At 44.4% G+C, this 15,600-nt stretch overlaps 1 protein-coding gene across 3 annotated transcripts; it reads right to left on the bottom strand.

Moving 5' to 3' along the window:
* Positions 1-3,444: 3,444 nt before the first annotated feature.
* Positions 3,445-11,136, bottom strand: PSMD4 (proteasome 26S subunit ubiquitin receptor, non-ATPase 4). 3 transcript variants are annotated; one of them, XM_045519166.2, is made up of 11 exons: positions 11,004-11,091; positions 10,577-10,753; positions 7,393-7,533; positions 6,417-6,531; positions 5,953-6,039; positions 5,654-5,722; positions 5,271-5,486; positions 4,758-4,875; positions 4,455-4,586; positions 4,303-4,370; positions 3,445-3,729 (listed from the first exon to the last, which is right to left on the bottom strand). In XM_045519166.2, exons 3-11 carry the CDS (start codon positions 7,512-7,514, stop codon positions 3,559-3,561), a joined length of 1,098 nt encoding a protein of 365 aa, XP_045375122.2. In that variant the 5' UTR covers positions 7,515-7,533; positions 10,577-10,753; positions 11,004-11,091; the 3' UTR covers positions 3,445-3,558. The 3 variants fall into 3 exon arrangements, with proteins under 3 accessions (XP_045375122.2, XP_045375121.2, XP_010956737.3); XM_045519165.2 differs by lacking the exon at positions 10,577-10,753 and having other exon boundaries at positions 11,004-11,136; XM_010958435.3 differs by lacking the exon at positions 10,577-10,753 and having other exon boundaries at positions 4,767-4,875; positions 11,004-11,136.
* Between the last annotated feature and the right edge of the window lie 4,464 nt (positions 11,137-15,600).

Here is a 15,600-nt window from a genome sequence, read left to right as displayed (position 1 = left end):
TTTGCAGCCAAGAGCTCTATGCTCCATGGGTACTTCCCACTTCACCTCAGATGATATTAAAGATGTGTTTTCAAGGGTTGAGATTTAGGACAATTAATATGTTTTACTGCTTCATCAAGGGCAGTTTTTTGTTTGTTTTTTCAAGCCAAGAGTATGTGTGGGTGAAGGACACAATGACTGCCAGCACAGTGTGGTGCCACTGCCTTGGATTTGTGATTAGACACCAACAGTTTTACCCCCATTGCTTTGGCATCAGTGCAAGTGTCAACACAGTGGAAGAGGCAAATAACATCATAGTGTACTATCACTATGAAAATAGTTTTGCTCTCACAAACCCCCTGAAAGGGTCTTGGGGACCTCTAGGGGTCCACAGACCACACTGTCAGAACCATCACTGCAGAGCAAGATATCTAGCATTTCTGGCTTTCAGTTTCCTTATTTATGAAATAGGATTAATAATGCTACAGCTACTCATAGGGTTGTTGTGAAAGCTAATTTAAAACATGTAAAAACATTTAGAACAGTCTCTGGGACATTGTGTTACGTAAGCATTTGCTAATATAATCACATATCCGATGTCATTAAATCATTATCAAATTTATTGACAGTGTATTAGTCCATATTAATGGAACATAATTGTTGGATATCAGGTTGTTTCCAATTTTTCAACACCCTTGCACATAAGCCTTGAACTGCCCAGAGTACACACAGTACTGTTGAAAAGTATACAGGGAATATCAAAGTGGGGAAGCTGAAAGGAGAGGGGATCTACAGCCAAGTGAGTATCTGACTTCAGCCGAGAGCATTTCTTAAGGTGGACGTGATCCAGGGTATTGCCGGAAGAATGAGAGAATGAACTGTGATGATGATCTCTGAACTGGAAGAGGCCACGGTGTCAGCTGAGTCACCCTCACGCACACTGAAGCCACCCAGTTGGCGTGCAGAGGACCAGCGACTGGGACACAGGTCCCATCATGACCTGATGGACGGACTCTGCCAGAACATGATTTTGCTGGGGAACCCCACCTAGGCCAGGAAAGCCTAAGTGACCAGCGTCTTTGTAACTGACACCTACAAAAGATCCCCAAGCCCTACATGATGAGCTATTTCTTTCAAGTAATATTTGATTCAAAACATACTAGTGTCCTCCAAAATTCAGACACAAACATCTATAAGTTCATTATTCAGAAATGGAACTCATCCAATATGAACATAATGCAGCACAAAGGAGGTTTTCTAGCTCTGTTTTGTGGAAACTTGTTTACAGTCAGGCTGCAAGGTCTGACTTCAGGATACTAGAAATGAAGTTCATGGAGTCTTGGCCAGACAGAAGTTAACAATACGGATCACTGGTGAAAGGAGGAGGTGTTTTTTTCAATAAACAATGCTGTAACAAGTGGTTTTCCATGTTAAAAAATTGAAATTGGATCCCTATTTCAATGTACACAGAAATCAGTTCTAGATGGAATAAGGAATTTCTATGTGAAAGGCAAAACCATAGAACTTAAAAAAAAAAAAACAGAATACCTAACTTTGGAAGACTTTGCTGGGCACAAGAAACACTAACCTTGAAAGAAAAGATTGAGAAATATGACATTAAATTAAAGAATTTTGTTCACTAAAGGATACCTTTTAAAAAATGAAAAGACAAATCATAAGTGGAGAGAACATATTTGCAGCATTCATAACTGACAATGACTTGGTACCAAGAATAGTTAAAGAACTCTTACAAAACATCAGTAAGGAGAAAATCCAGTGGAAAAATGGATCTAAGACATGAAGAGACATTTCACAAAAGTGGAAACATGAAGACCTATTTTGGAAAAAATGAAAAGATGATTAACCTCATTAGTAATCACAGAAATGCAAATCAGAACCACAATAAGTTATCATTTTATCCTCACTAGACTGGCAGAGATTAAGAAGTTTTAATGATACCAAGGGCTGAAAAAGGATGTGGTCAGTAAGAATTCTTATACCGCAGGAAGGAGTGCAAATTCATACAGTTACTTAGAAATACTATTCAGAATTAACCTGTAAAGTAATGTAAAGAAACTCTTGCACAGGCGCATCAGGAGAGATGTACCAAAAACTCCACAATGACCCTGTTGATAACAGAAAAATAACTGGAAGCAACGCAAACTCCCCCAACAGGAAAATGGAGAGATTATAGAATATTCACAGAATATACATACAATCATGAAAAATGAACAGCTATACGCAGCAACTTTGATGAACCTCAGAAACAAAACATTTGTTAAAAAAGCAAATCCCCAAAGTCTCACAGTATAAAACTATTTTTTTATGAAGCTCAAAAACAAGCAAAACTGGGAGGAAGGTATAGCTCAGGGGTAGAGTGCATGCTTAGCAGGCATGAGGTCCTGGGCTCAATCCCCAGAACCTCCATTAAAAACAAATAAATAAACCTAATTCCTCCCCCTACCCACTGCCTCCAAAACAAACTACTCAGCAAAACCAAGCATATTCTAGTCAGGAAGCTATGTACAGGAGAAAACTGTGAAGGGGAAAAAAACAATAAATGTTAAAATTAGGATAGAGGCCGTCTCTCAGGAGGGTGTGAAGAGTTTGGGAAGGAGCGCAGCAAGGTATTATTAAGACTCTAGCTCTTAAATAAAGTGGTTTCAGATACGATCATTTTCTTATGCTTCACAATCTATATATAGGTTAGGTATTTGAGGTGTAAATGTTACTTACCTCTTTAAATATAATAGACAAAGGAGGAGGTTAGGTGAATTGTGCATTCTATTCCATACCCCACAAAACACCTACCTCTCAATTTGGTGTTCCAAGGAGACTATCATGTTTCTCCTGTGGCCTCACAGACCCCACCTTGTGAAAGTCAGGCCTCAGAGATCCCTGATCCCTGGTGTTCTGTCGCCTACTTCCCCACCTCCGGCTCCGTGCACTCGCCCAACCGGTCTGAGTGCCCAAGTGCTGCTGCGTCATTGGCACGTGCTGTCCCTACTGACTGGCAGCATCCCCGTCTGTCACCTGTCGACTGACGAGCTTTCTGCCCCATTAGAGGACTTGAACGTTACCTCCAGGAGCCTTCCCAGAGGCTGGAGGAGTTCGGCCCTCTCTCCTCAGTTTCCACTGTGCCTTGTTGAGGCCTCTCTTTGGGCGCTTAACATGCTCATTTACAGGCTGGCCCTTCCCTAGAGGCTGAGCCTCCAAAGGCCAGTACTGTTTTCTTGTCACCTCTGTGTCCCCAGTGACTAACACAGTGGCTCTCAGCAAAGTCCTTCCTAAAGAAGGACTGTCACGGCTGGATGGGTAGAAAATGGGGGGGGGGGAAGGGAAATGGTCAGGACTTAGAGACCGGGCAGCAGAGACAGAGCAACAAGGTACAGTCCCCTGTGTGCCATGCAGTCCTCCCCTCTCTCACACTCAAAGCTTCCACTGTTTGAAGCAGAAGAGAAAACAAAAAGTTGCCAAGCTTTATTTAGGTTGTAATGGTTACAGATAACACATCTAACCCTACAACCCACCCCGCCCTATGCGGCCCTGGAACAGGCTCAGCCCCCCCTCCTTCCAGTCTCACTTCTTGTCCTCCTCCTTCTTGTCCTTCTTGCCATCTTTGGTGGCCTGGGAGGCCAGGGAGCCCATGGCATTCCGAATGGCCTCATTGTTGGGATCCACGCCTGGAAGGTTCTCCAGGACACTCTGAAGGAACTCTGGGTCCTGCATCACGTCATAATCATCCTCCTCCTGAAAAAGGGCAATGTCAGCTGGGGCAGGGGGCCAAGTGTAAGAGACCTGGGCCCCTCCCCAACCCGATGGGGCTGGGGGCACCTCTGGCCAATGGTCGGAATAACTGAGGAAAATGCCCAGTGCCAAGATACAGTATGGACCAAACATTAATTACGGACCAATTAGAGGAGAAGCTTGAGAATGCTGCTTCCTGAGCTCAAAGGGTAAAAACAGATGCCACTGCCTTCAGGTTTCTGGCTATCAGACACCCTCTCCTCCTCTTCCTTTTCCTAGACCCTCTTTTCACCCTCCTGGGAAGTTATCACTGAGGACTCTCCAGACTGGTCCCACCAGCAAGGAAGGAGAATTACAGAGCACTGAGACACTCCTCCAACTGCCCGCCAGCATTCTGGCCTTAGCAAGGCTTCCAGACAAGACATGTACGTCTGCGTGCCTGTTTCCTTCTGCTTCTCACAGAGCTCATCTATGAGGCCCTGAGAGAGGAGAGGCCCCAGGCCTACAGGCCTGAGGGTCTGGACACGAGGGGACTTTGAAGCCTGACGGGCGCAGGGAGTCATCGCTGGCCCTCACCTTGGCAGGCTCGGATGTGTCCATGGCTGAACTGGCATCCATGTCAGCTGACTCCGTCTGGCCAAACTCTGAGAAGAAGAGGTTGTCTGTTCAGTCCCACCTCCCCATCCCGACCTCTCTGCCTCGGCACGACCACCCAGGCCCTGGCTCACCTGCACCCTGCAGGGACATCTGCATGGCGTAGGCGATCTGCTCCTCCTCAGTCATACTGCTGAGATCTGGGAGCCCGGCGCGGCCAAACTCCTGCTGGCTGATGGTCATCTTCAGCAGCGCATCATCTGAGTCTGGGACCAGGAGGAGAGGCAGGGTAGAGCTGTGACAAGTTCCACGCAGACCCAGCCCCAGCCCATCCTCTCAGCCCCAGGTTCCCACACTGCCAGACCCCCAGCCCTTCCCCCCGAAGTCTACACCGGGCTCCCACCGAGCACCCTGCAGTCCCGGGACTTCAGTTCCACCTCTTTCACCTTCAGTCCCGGTCGTGGCAATGCCGGCCTCAGCGGCAGAGGCGGCAGCTGCCCGCCGCGCCTCCTCCTCCTGCCGCTGCCTCTGCTCTTCCATGGACACACGGAGGGCCTGGCCAAGGGCAGGGGAGGTCAGACATTCTCCAGCCCTCACGCCCACCGGGCGCAGGGGAAGGCAGCTGAGGGGTGGAAGGGAGTGCAAAGGGCCAGCTTCTGGTTATACATATGGGAAAGAAGCTGGAGAGACAGAGGTGATATACAAAAAAAGGACGGGCTTGGGAGAAGCCTGGGGTTTAATCGGAAGAAGTGAATGAGAGAGAGTCTGACACTGGTGCCCCAGAGATCAGAAAGAATTGTGGGGAAGAGGGACCAAGAGGGGGTCTAGGAAAACGAGCAAGGGTGTTTAGGACTGCCTAGCCCTAGAGAAGCTGTGTGACATATGGGCGTGTCAGTAGAGGAGGGCCAAGGAGGACCCTTGGGCTCTACCGGAGGTCAACGTTTGCTCACCAGGGCCAGCTCAGGATCAGCACTGGGATCCACTCCAAATTCAAAGTCACTAGCACCAAGACCCAGCATGGCGCCGCCTTCTCCAGCCAGAATTGGAGAACTGATAAGGGCATCAGCCAGACTAGGGCCAGGAGGCACTGTCACCAGGTGAGAACCGGTTCCATCTTTGCCATTCAGTGTATTTACAAAGGCGGTCAGCTTTTCTGTGTTCACCTCCTGGGGAAGGAAGAACACAGGAGGCTCTCCTTGCCACCCTGCTCCCGGTTCTCTGCCACCTCAGTCCCTGTCTGTAGCTACTCGCCCACAGTGCACACTCCTCTGGGCGAGGACTGCTCTGTTTACAACCAAAGCAAGTCAGTGTCCCAGAGTTGGTCCTTACTCACCTCTTCCCCAAAATTGATTATGTCAACATTTACTTTCTCCTTCTTGAGGCGCTTAGCCAGTTTCACCAGCTAGGAAGAAGGGGAGGGAAATAAGGAACTCTATTCCACAGCTTAAGAGGAAACAACACACCTCACAACAGCAGGCAGAAACCAGTGGCCCTCTCCAGGCCCCCCAGCAGAAACACTGAATTCTGCATATCTACCTTTCCCCAGTGCCTCTGCCAAGCTCTCCTAAGGGCCCAAAGACCCCACTCCCAAACATGCAATGCCCAGATCCCCCAGCTGTCACTGGGACTCACATCCTTCTCATTGTCCTCCACAGGGCTTCCCACAAAGGCAATGATTCGCATCTTGTGATTCTTGCCCTGTCGGTGCTTCAGAGCCAGCTTGAAAAGGAAGTTCTCAGAGTCAGCTGGAGAATCATCCAGCTCTTTACTGTCACTTTGTTCCTTTCCTTATGGCTTCTATGTACCTCGAGCCTACCACCATGCTCACATCAGGTCTAAACCCTCTCCTCCAACCTTCTTGCTGAGCCTCTCTGTGGACAGGAAGGGAGGTTAATTCTAAATTCTAGGGAGTTTTCCCTTCACGATCCTCATTGATCCTAGGATTCACCCCACCATATCCTTTCTACTCCTTTCTCTAGGTCATCCCTCTTCCCTTGCTCTGGTTCAAGCTCAAGATTCGAGGGAAGAAATGGACAAGGGTGGAGGCAGTACCCTAGAGCAAGGAGGAACCACCAAGGGGATCCTGTAGGACTCACATGGGCCACGCGGATGCCAGTGCAGAAGGTGATCTTGCCCTTGGGTTGGACAGTGTGGAGCTTAGACAGGATGCGGCCGGTGTCAGGGGTGAGCGTGGTCAGCACTTCACAGTCACTGGGATGCAGGGAAAGCACTTCTGTCCTGACTTCAGGTCAGGACAAGAGCCTCCAAACCGTGCTTGACTCATCTTTTCTTTAGAGACTTTGGTAATAACTATAATCTCTATTTTTCTTAATCAAACATCTAGTGTTTAGAGAGTAGTTCTTACAAGTTCTCATCACAAGGGAAAAAAGTTTATAACCATGTGAGACGTGGATAGTAGTTAAACTTACTGCGGTGATCACTTTGTAATAGACACTTTATCAAACCATTATGTTGTACACCTTAAACCTATACGATGTGATATGTCAATTATATCTCAGTAAAACTGAAGAAAAACATCTAGGGTTTAGTAGAAATAAAACACAGAAAATAAGAAGGGCTTGATTTTGTGAGAAACATGCCCTCTTCTCCCAATATTTCCCCCAAACCCCTCTGATGTCATCTTGCCCTCAGGGCCCTGGGAACCCTCTTTCAACCATTGGATGCTACTCTGTCTCTCTCCTACCTTCTCCTTTCTAGACCCACTTCCTAGAATAGCATGTATACTGGGATGTTGGTCACTCATTTGAAGATTATCAGTTTCAAAAAAAAAATCACTTTTGGGGCAATAAGATGTGTGATACACACCCTGGGGCTCTGATTCAAAATCACTTTTCACTGCCTTTAAATACACTGTGAAATTTTACCCCAGGAGATTTAGCTTAACATTAAAAACAAGTTGCTATTTATATTTATACTGAATAGTGAAGAAGGGAGTCTAGGATGGTGATGGGCGAAAGCAGCCTCGTGGAATCCACAAAAGGGCAGCACGCCGGGTACCATAGCATGTCACGTACAGGAGACACCTCCGCCTTCCCCAGGCCCCTCACGTACTTGGCCAGTGTGATGAGGCCCACGTTGTTCTCAGGGTTGCTGCGGGTCTTGGAGTGGCAGACTATGTTGACGGCGTCCTGTTGGGCCTGCAGCCGGGTGGGTAAGAAGTCCCCGTTCCGCATGTACTCACTGTTGTCCACACTGTCGGACAGGAATGGAGGAGGAGGGAGAAGACATATTGCAGGATCTCTCTGAGACATTCTCTCCAGTCTTTGTGGGACAGAGAATCACCTGCAACCTTTTCTGTTTTCTTTTTTAAATATACAGATGACCAAGCCTTTTTCTAGACTAACTGATTAAAAATAATCAAGGGAGGAAAAACATTTTAAATTTCCACAAGTGATTCTTTAAGCACCCAAGATCATGGTCTACTAATGAACCACAAGCACCTTTGTATAAGGTGCATTTAGTGTTCTTAGGCATGGTCATGAAGGAATATGCTGTCTGCTACTGAAATAGGAGTATTCCAAAGGGAGGAAATGAAAAGTGGAATTTAAAAATATTTATAAAATAACACACACTTGGCAGCACCAGGTGCAGGAAAGCACAAAGTAATCATCTGGTTAAATGTTTAACAGCTTTGGCAGCTGAACTGAGCTGCAAAAATGCAGTTTCACAGATTTGGAGGGGGTCTCACCTATTTTATCTATGTGCAACTTTTCACAATCTCTAAGAATCCAGATAATATGAAATATAAGTGCCAATTTCCCGGAGGCCAGGGGAAGGCAGGTAAGTGAAGCAATTACACAGGATTAATTCATGAAGACCTGAGGTCCCTCAGAACTCTAATGGTCTACAGTTCCGCCCGTAGTGAGGGAAGAGAACAGTGTCCCTGACAAGACACCTCATTTCTACTGACAAGCAAAATACAGACTGAGGCTTTTTTTTTTCTTTAGTATCCTTTGCCTGGCAATAAATACAAACCAAAAATGAAGACAGGTAAGTAAGAAGCTACTGGAAGACAGGTAGAAAAGGGAGGGAAGGAGGGGCAGTTTTCAGGCACAGGTGCACATCACCTCTGCTACTTGTCAGTTCTGTGATCCTGAGGAAGCTACTCAGTTTCTCTAAGGTCCAGTTACCTCAACTGTAAAATGGGTTTTATTGCACCTACCCTCATAAGGCTGCAATGAGGATTAAATGCATGGAAACTTAGCACGTGCCTAATGGCAAGCATGAAACACAGACTAGTTCTTCAATCCACATAAAGGAGGTCAAGGGCTGACTCTACTGACCATGCATTATATTCTTCTTTCCCTGACACACTGTTTCTAATTATTCTCCCAGCAGGGAGGCAACTGCCTCTCTAGGTTCAAATTCAGTGGTGAGTCCAAATATAAAATCAATGGAAGCTTTGAGGATCATCCAGATGGAACAGCTACTAAGTAAAGACTATGGGCAAGACCAGCAGATGAATGAGAGCTGGAAGAAAGGTGCCAGAGGAAGAAGGAGGACTTGAGAGAGAGGGAGAAGCGACAGCGCAGAACACGGCGGTGGGACTCACACTGTGCTGTGCGCGCATCAGAACCACGGCGAGGCTGCTGGTTGCGGTGGCAGTGTTAAACACCAGATGCCTTTGCACCTGTGTATGCAGCCCTAAAAAACGCACTGTTTAGTTTTCCCAACTCTGAACTTCATATGAATGGAATATTGTATGTATTTCTTGTGACTACTTTCGCTCAACAGTATATAATTTTCCCTGCCAAAAAATTCACATCGAAATCAGGGCTTAAGATATGATCCAGCTATTCATAAAGTCTTCATTTAAAAGAAGACTACAGATGCTGAGACCTCCTTGGCCGGAAGTCTGACTCAGCAGATCAAGAACAGAGTTCAATACGCACAATTTTTAATAAGCTCCTCCAGAGAATCCTGACGCACAGCAGAGCACAAGGCCCTACACAACAAAGGAGTGGCTCCCACGGCTATTCTATGGCTGGGCTATTACAGCAGGCTACCAACATGTCTCTCTGGGTGTATTCGTTCCTCCTATACTCTCAGCTGGACCAATGGTCTCACGTGCCCATTTTGTACATAGCTCTGCCTCCACCAGCCACAAAACTTTTTTCACTGGTTCTCTACCGAAGGGTGCAGGACAGAATTCAACCTCCTCAGCCTGACATTTGTGGTCTTCTACCTGGTTGCATCTGCCTTCCCTCCCCAAAAGAAACTGCCTTAAACCAACAACCTTATGACGAAGTCACATTAGACTATTTCCTACTCCCTAAACGTGCCTTGGGAACTTACACTTAGTAGCTTTGTTTATGCCCTTCTGCCTACGTGTAATGGTCTCTCTTTCTCAATACTTGTCTCAGTGCCTTCAAGGCCCCTCTTAAATCTCTCTTGAGGACTCTGCAAATTTCATGGCAACTAGTGTATGTACAGTGCTGCACATTTACAGAGCATCATGACATACATGTGCCATCAGGAAAGCAGATGTTACTATTATTCTCATTTTATAAAGAAAGTGAGAGATTTACTACATTCTCAACAACACACAGCTGGTAAGTACCAAAAAAAACACAGTCCAAATTCTGTCCTCTTTCTATTCTAACATGCTCTCTCACACAGGTTGCCAAATTTAGCAAATGAAAATACAGGACTCCCAGTTAAACCGGAATTTTCAGATAAACAACAAATAACTTTTTAGTATAAGTGTCCCATGCAATATGTGGGACACACTTATAACCATTTTTCAATATTAAGAATTACTGTTTATCCGAAAATCAAATTTAACTGAACATCCTATATGTTATCTGGCAATGCTATCCTCCTGGCAAAAAGAAAATTCCTAGGCATCTGTTTCATCCACCTGGCGATTTGTGTATGTTTGTGAACTATTCTGTATTTATTCTATGTTCACACTTAGAAGAAACTTTTGAAAGCTTGCAGAAGTTTGTGTCCTCAGCTTCTAATCTGACTCCTAATAACTACTCAGCCCAAGTTTGAGACTGATGAGGAGAGCTAGCTCACTGGATAAGAGCCTTTGTGTCAGATAATCCTGGGTTTAAACCTTGGCCCCACCACATAATTAGCTGTGTGGCTCTGGGTAAGTCATTTAAAACTGGCGAGACTCGGTATCCTCATCTGTAAAAAGGAAGGATATTTACCTGGAAGTACTGTGAGGTTTAAGTGAGATAAAGTAAATTAAATGCCTGACACTTAGGTAGCAATCTATAAATAATACCTTTGAAGATGATACAGGGGAAAGCAATGAAGTTAGAGACGAGTGAATGGGGCGGGGAAGGGATTTATCATCTCTCTTCCTAACATCCAACATTTCGAGGAGGCCACCTTCACGACGAGTCCGAGAAGCAGGACTCTGGCTAAAGACAGACCTGAGGCTGGTCTAGAGAAGACGATGCTGGAACAGAGAAAGGTAGCAGGGATCGGCCGGTCAATGGCTGTCCGCAGGTTGAGGGTTAATGTCCTTCGGGAACTAGCTCCGAGGCCCCAGGATGACTCAGGGAGTCCATGCAACGTCTTCCCTCCCGGCCCAAGGCCTCACCTCGCCCGTCAGCCCCCCGCCCCGACCCCAGGCCCGCCCGGCCTCCGAGCTACACGCGCCCCCGACTCAGTCCCGCTCCCAACCGGGCCCCGAGGTAGCTCCTCACCAGACCATAGTGCTCTCCAACACCATCTTGCCAGCTTCCTCCCTCCCGACCGGCTCTCCCGGACCGCCTAACAACGACTCCTCCGATTGGCCCAGCGCTCACCACCAATCACGGATCTCGGCTCGGCCGGCTGGCTCCGCCTCCATCCTCCGCGTTGCATTCTGGGAGTCGTAGGCGCCGCCAAAATGAAAGGGATGTTTGGGGGCGGGAAGAGCAAGATAACACCGAAAAAGAGGACCCCACCTCCACCTTCCCTGTTATTCTGGTTCTCTGATGGGGTTCCTTGCCGACGGGTTCTAAGAGAAGCTGTAGAGGAACGTGCTGTGGCTGCGTCTGTTCCAGCATCATCGTTTTAAAAAAGTGGTGGGATGACTAGTGACAGTCCAGCTCCCCCTGTTCCCCAAAGCGCTTCGTTCGTCCAACTACCAAGCCCTTATACCCCTGAATTGCATGTTTGTGTATCCAGCTCTCCCATTTCATTAAGGGCAAGAAAGTGTCTTCATCTTTGCTATCCCTGAGTCCACTACATAGCCTGATACATGGTGGGAGCCCAGAATAGATTTGATGAATTAATAATTTTCATCTCCCAAAGAATGGGAGACAACCTAGTCAATCGTTTTGGGGTTTTAATCAACAATTACATTCAAATATGCCTTGGCTTACCTCCCCTCTCCTCCACACACACATCCCAAAGTAAAACTGGAAATTCCAGGTGTCTATCTTGGGGCGGGGGGGGCAGTGGGGGAGGACGGGGGTGGGTTGGAAAGACTAGGCATGGCTACAGAGATAGCAGATGGTAGATGGAGATGGCAGGAGTGTTGTAGATATTGGTTAGTTGTTGATAAAGTTTAAACGGATATGTTCGAAAGTTATTGGTAACCATCAGAGCTGGTATAGAAATAAAATCTCCATACCACTAGAGAAAAAAATGACAATATTATCATAGATGGAAAAGGAAAAAATAGGAAAGCACATAAAAATAATTGCTGACAAGTTCAAACATAAAATATTTTAAAAATAAGAATTATATATATATATATATATATATATATATATTTAAAAGATACACAATGTAAATAGAGACACACCAGCTAAGTGACAAAAGTTGACAAAAGTTAAAAAAATAAAGGGAGAGGAGAAAACAATATATCAGGCAATAATAATGAAAGAAAACATTGTAACCATGTAAACATTGTACAAATAGAAATCAACACAGATAGTTGAAATCAGATCAAGAGAAGAGTACTTCATAAAATATAAAATTCATCAACAACAAAATGTTCTGAGTTAATCAGGATAATGCAACTCCAAATACAATTTGAACATCAGGAATAACTATAAATTATTATTCTTCTAAATGTAGAAGTAAACAAATTTTCAACCCAAACAAAAGAACTAGAAAGTGAATGAATACTGTCATCATTGTTCTGGGAAAACATGATCATGGTACCTGCACATGGAGATGTCTGACACCTGCTCAGCTTTAGTCAGATATTTAACAGATTGTGACCAGTTTTTAGTTACTACACTGAAAAAGTCTACGTAGATATTGCAAAGAATACAAAATACAGTGGGCATAAAAAATGAGATAGCGAACAGGTCCTGTAAGACTGATTCTATTCAACCTGGAGAATGGAGAACTAATACTTTCCTCAAAAGGAGAAGATGTCCTGTTAAAACTATGTCAGAAGCTTTTCAGTTCAGAGATGTGTGAGTTGCAACAACGCACACAAAATATGAAATCTGATAAGATCACATTTTAGTAAAACAAGAGATCTATCATGAAAAAACAAAAACAACTCATTCATTTACCTGGGAGTCAGGCACTATTCTAGGCACTTGGAAGGAAACAAAACAAAGTCCTATCTTTGTGAATCTTACATTCTATTGGGGAAGGCAGAAACTAAACCAATAAGTAAATATAGACATAGTCAAATGATAAGCACTGAGAAAAATAAAGCAGGGTGGATATGGTTTCTATTTTATATAAACAGGATATTAGGGAAGCCTTACATTTGAAAAGAGACCTGAAGGCTACCTGGCGGAAAGAGAAAGTGCAAATGTTCTGAGTTAAGAGTGTACTTAAGAACAAGGCCAGCAGAGCCTGGAATAGAGGGAGAGAGAGAGAAGAAATGAGGCCAGAGAGGCAAACGGAATAAAAAGGTGGGATCATGTACAACGGCATAGGTTATTTTAAGTACTCTGAGATAGGAGCTGTTGGAGTTTCAACAGAGGATCACTCTGACTACTGCACTGAGAACAAACTATGGGGAAAAAGAGCAGGAGATGGACCAGTTAGACTATTTTAGTGATCAGATAATATGATGGTGGCTTATTCTAGGGTAGTAACAAGACGTGAAAATTGTGATATATGATTGGATTTCAAGTATGTCATAAGATACAAAACTGACAAAATTTGCCAATGAATTTGATAGAGGATGTAAGGAAAGAGAGTGTTAAGGAAGATACCAGAGTTGGTTCTAAGCAACCAGAAGAATGGTGTCACTATTTCTGGAGATGGATTAGGAGGGGTAGGAACCAGAAATTCAGCTTTGGACATGTTAGGTTTAAGATGCCTATAAGACACCTAAATGGAGATGTCAAATAAGTGGGTATATATATGAGTCAGCAGTTCAGGAAAAAAGATCTGGACTGGAGATAGTAATTGGGAGCTTTTAATTGATTGAGGTGACAAGTTGGACAAATTATATAGGGTCTTCAGGACTTTAAAACATTTCCTAGGGAGTGAATGTAGACTAAAAGGGGTCCCATGATTGAGCCCTGGACACCTCAACATTTAGAGATAAGACAAAGAAGGAGGAACCAGAAAAGAGGCTGGAGATGGGCCAGCATCTTGGTAAGGACAACCAGAAAGTATGTAGTACCCCAGAAGCTAAGTGAAGAAAATATTTCAAGGAGAGAGTAATAAACTGTCAGATGCTGTTGACATGTCAAGTAAGATGAGGACTGATATATTTAGCAGGATAGAGGTCATCAGTGACCTTAATAAAAGATATTTTGTCGTGGCAGCAAAAACTTGGGAGTGAGTTTGAGAGACTGGGGTCAAAAAAACTATTTGTAAAAATTCATTTTAAGACTGTTGGCTAACTGTGATCGCTGATTGGACATTAGTAAGGAATTAATTTTTAAAGGCATGATGTTTTAAAAGAGCCCTTATCTCTTGAGTTAAAAATAAAAGAATATGACGTCTGGGATTTATTTTAACTTAATCCTTTGGAGATGCAGAGAGAAAGCAGGGGTGGGGTAGAAAGCATAGATGAAATGAATTGGTCTTATTTATGTTGACAATTATTGAAGCTGGCTGCTGCATACATGTTGGCTCACGATACTACTCTTCTTTTGGTTTGGAAATGTCCATAATAAAAAGTAAAGAGAGGAGAGAGAGGAAATTGGAAACAGCTGATGCTTTATAATGAATTTTTTAAAAATAATTTTACAGATGATACTGATTTGTCATGTCTTTGAAAAACTAAATCTGAAATCCATTTTAACTGGCAAGTCTGTTTAAAGAATGAATGAGACGCCAACTCTGAAAACAATGAATAACTTTCAGAATAACTGAGATTGACATACCTTAGAGTAAAATATTAGACCAGGATTTCCAGCTTTATTATCCTATGGCTTTGATTTCCCTGACTTTTGGACCAGATCCTACTTGTATCTGAATACAGATCACATCGTACAGCTGTAAAGCAGCAGCTACTGCTCACCACTAGAGGGACCCTTGACCACTGAAGTGCACATCAAGCGCACCTGCCCGCCAGTTGCCCGAGTATGCACAGCAACAGGGTAAGGGTAGCAGTAAGATAATTTTTTGCCTAAAACACGTTCAGATTCAATTTCTTTTAGGGAAGAAGTCTCCTTACCCAGCCTAACGGAGGGCTGAGCCTGTGGCTTAACCTCAAGGTAAAACTTTTAAGAATCCCCAATTCTTCCTTCAATCCAATTACTTGTTCAATCATAATAGTTTTACTCTGTTCTCTCCCTTCCTCTCCAAGTGGTTACCACCATCATCCTAGACACACATCACCTCAAACCTAAATTATTATAGTCTAATCACTTTTTTGTATCCACTTTGATAGGGCTTAGTCAACAGACTAGCCTCAGAATTATTTTTTGATCATGTCCTACTTAGGGACAAAAACATCCTATGCTTCCTCATTGCCACAGTTTAAAATAAAAATCCCTCGGCCTAGAGGTCAGGGCTTCCAGTGCTGCTTCTACCTACACTTATCCCAGTATCCTCATTCAGGTCTCCCTCCACCATTGCTCTCACCGCGGTCTCTTCCTCGTACTCTGAACAGATGATTCTTAAACCTGTAGGCTCTTGTGCTGAAGAAAAACCTTCCCAACACTTCCAGCCCACATGACCTCTGATTTTCTTCCACCTTTATATTCTGTATCACTCTTTCAGAGAACTGAAATCCTTAACTGTATCATTAATCTAATGTGCTATTTTTGCATGCATGTACGTGTGTGCTCCTCCTGGACACTGTGAACTCTTATGACGGTTACTTCTTCTGAAATGCCTGCCCCATGCACTGCTCATTAGCTACTACATAAGTATCTGTAGAAT

Source organism: Camelus bactrianus, chromosome 21 (assembly GCF_048773025.1).
Source record: "Camelus bactrianus isolate YW-2024 breed Bactrian camel chromosome 21, ASM4877302v1, whole genome shotgun sequence".
Lineage (NCBI taxonomy): Eukaryota > Metazoa > Chordata > Mammalia > Artiodactyla > Camelidae > Camelus > Camelus bactrianus.
The sequence above is the reverse complement of the archived record's forward strand: the minus strand, read 5'-3'. Positions and strand labels throughout refer to the sequence as shown.

Excerpts from the sequence above, each read along its gene's own strand:
- PSMD4 (XM_045519165.2), bottom strand. The coding sequence starts at position 11,029 with ATGGTGTTGGAGAGCACTATGGTCTG. Across the intron at positions 6,532-7,392 it reads GGCCTCATCACACTGGCCAA|TGACTGTGAAGTGCTGACCA; the intron begins GTACGTGAGGGG and ends CCTGCATCCCAG. Across the intron at positions 4,876-5,270 it reads CTGATCCTGAGCTGGCCCTG|GCCCTCCGTGTGTCCATGGA; the intron begins GTGAGCAAACGT and ends GCCCTTGGCCAG.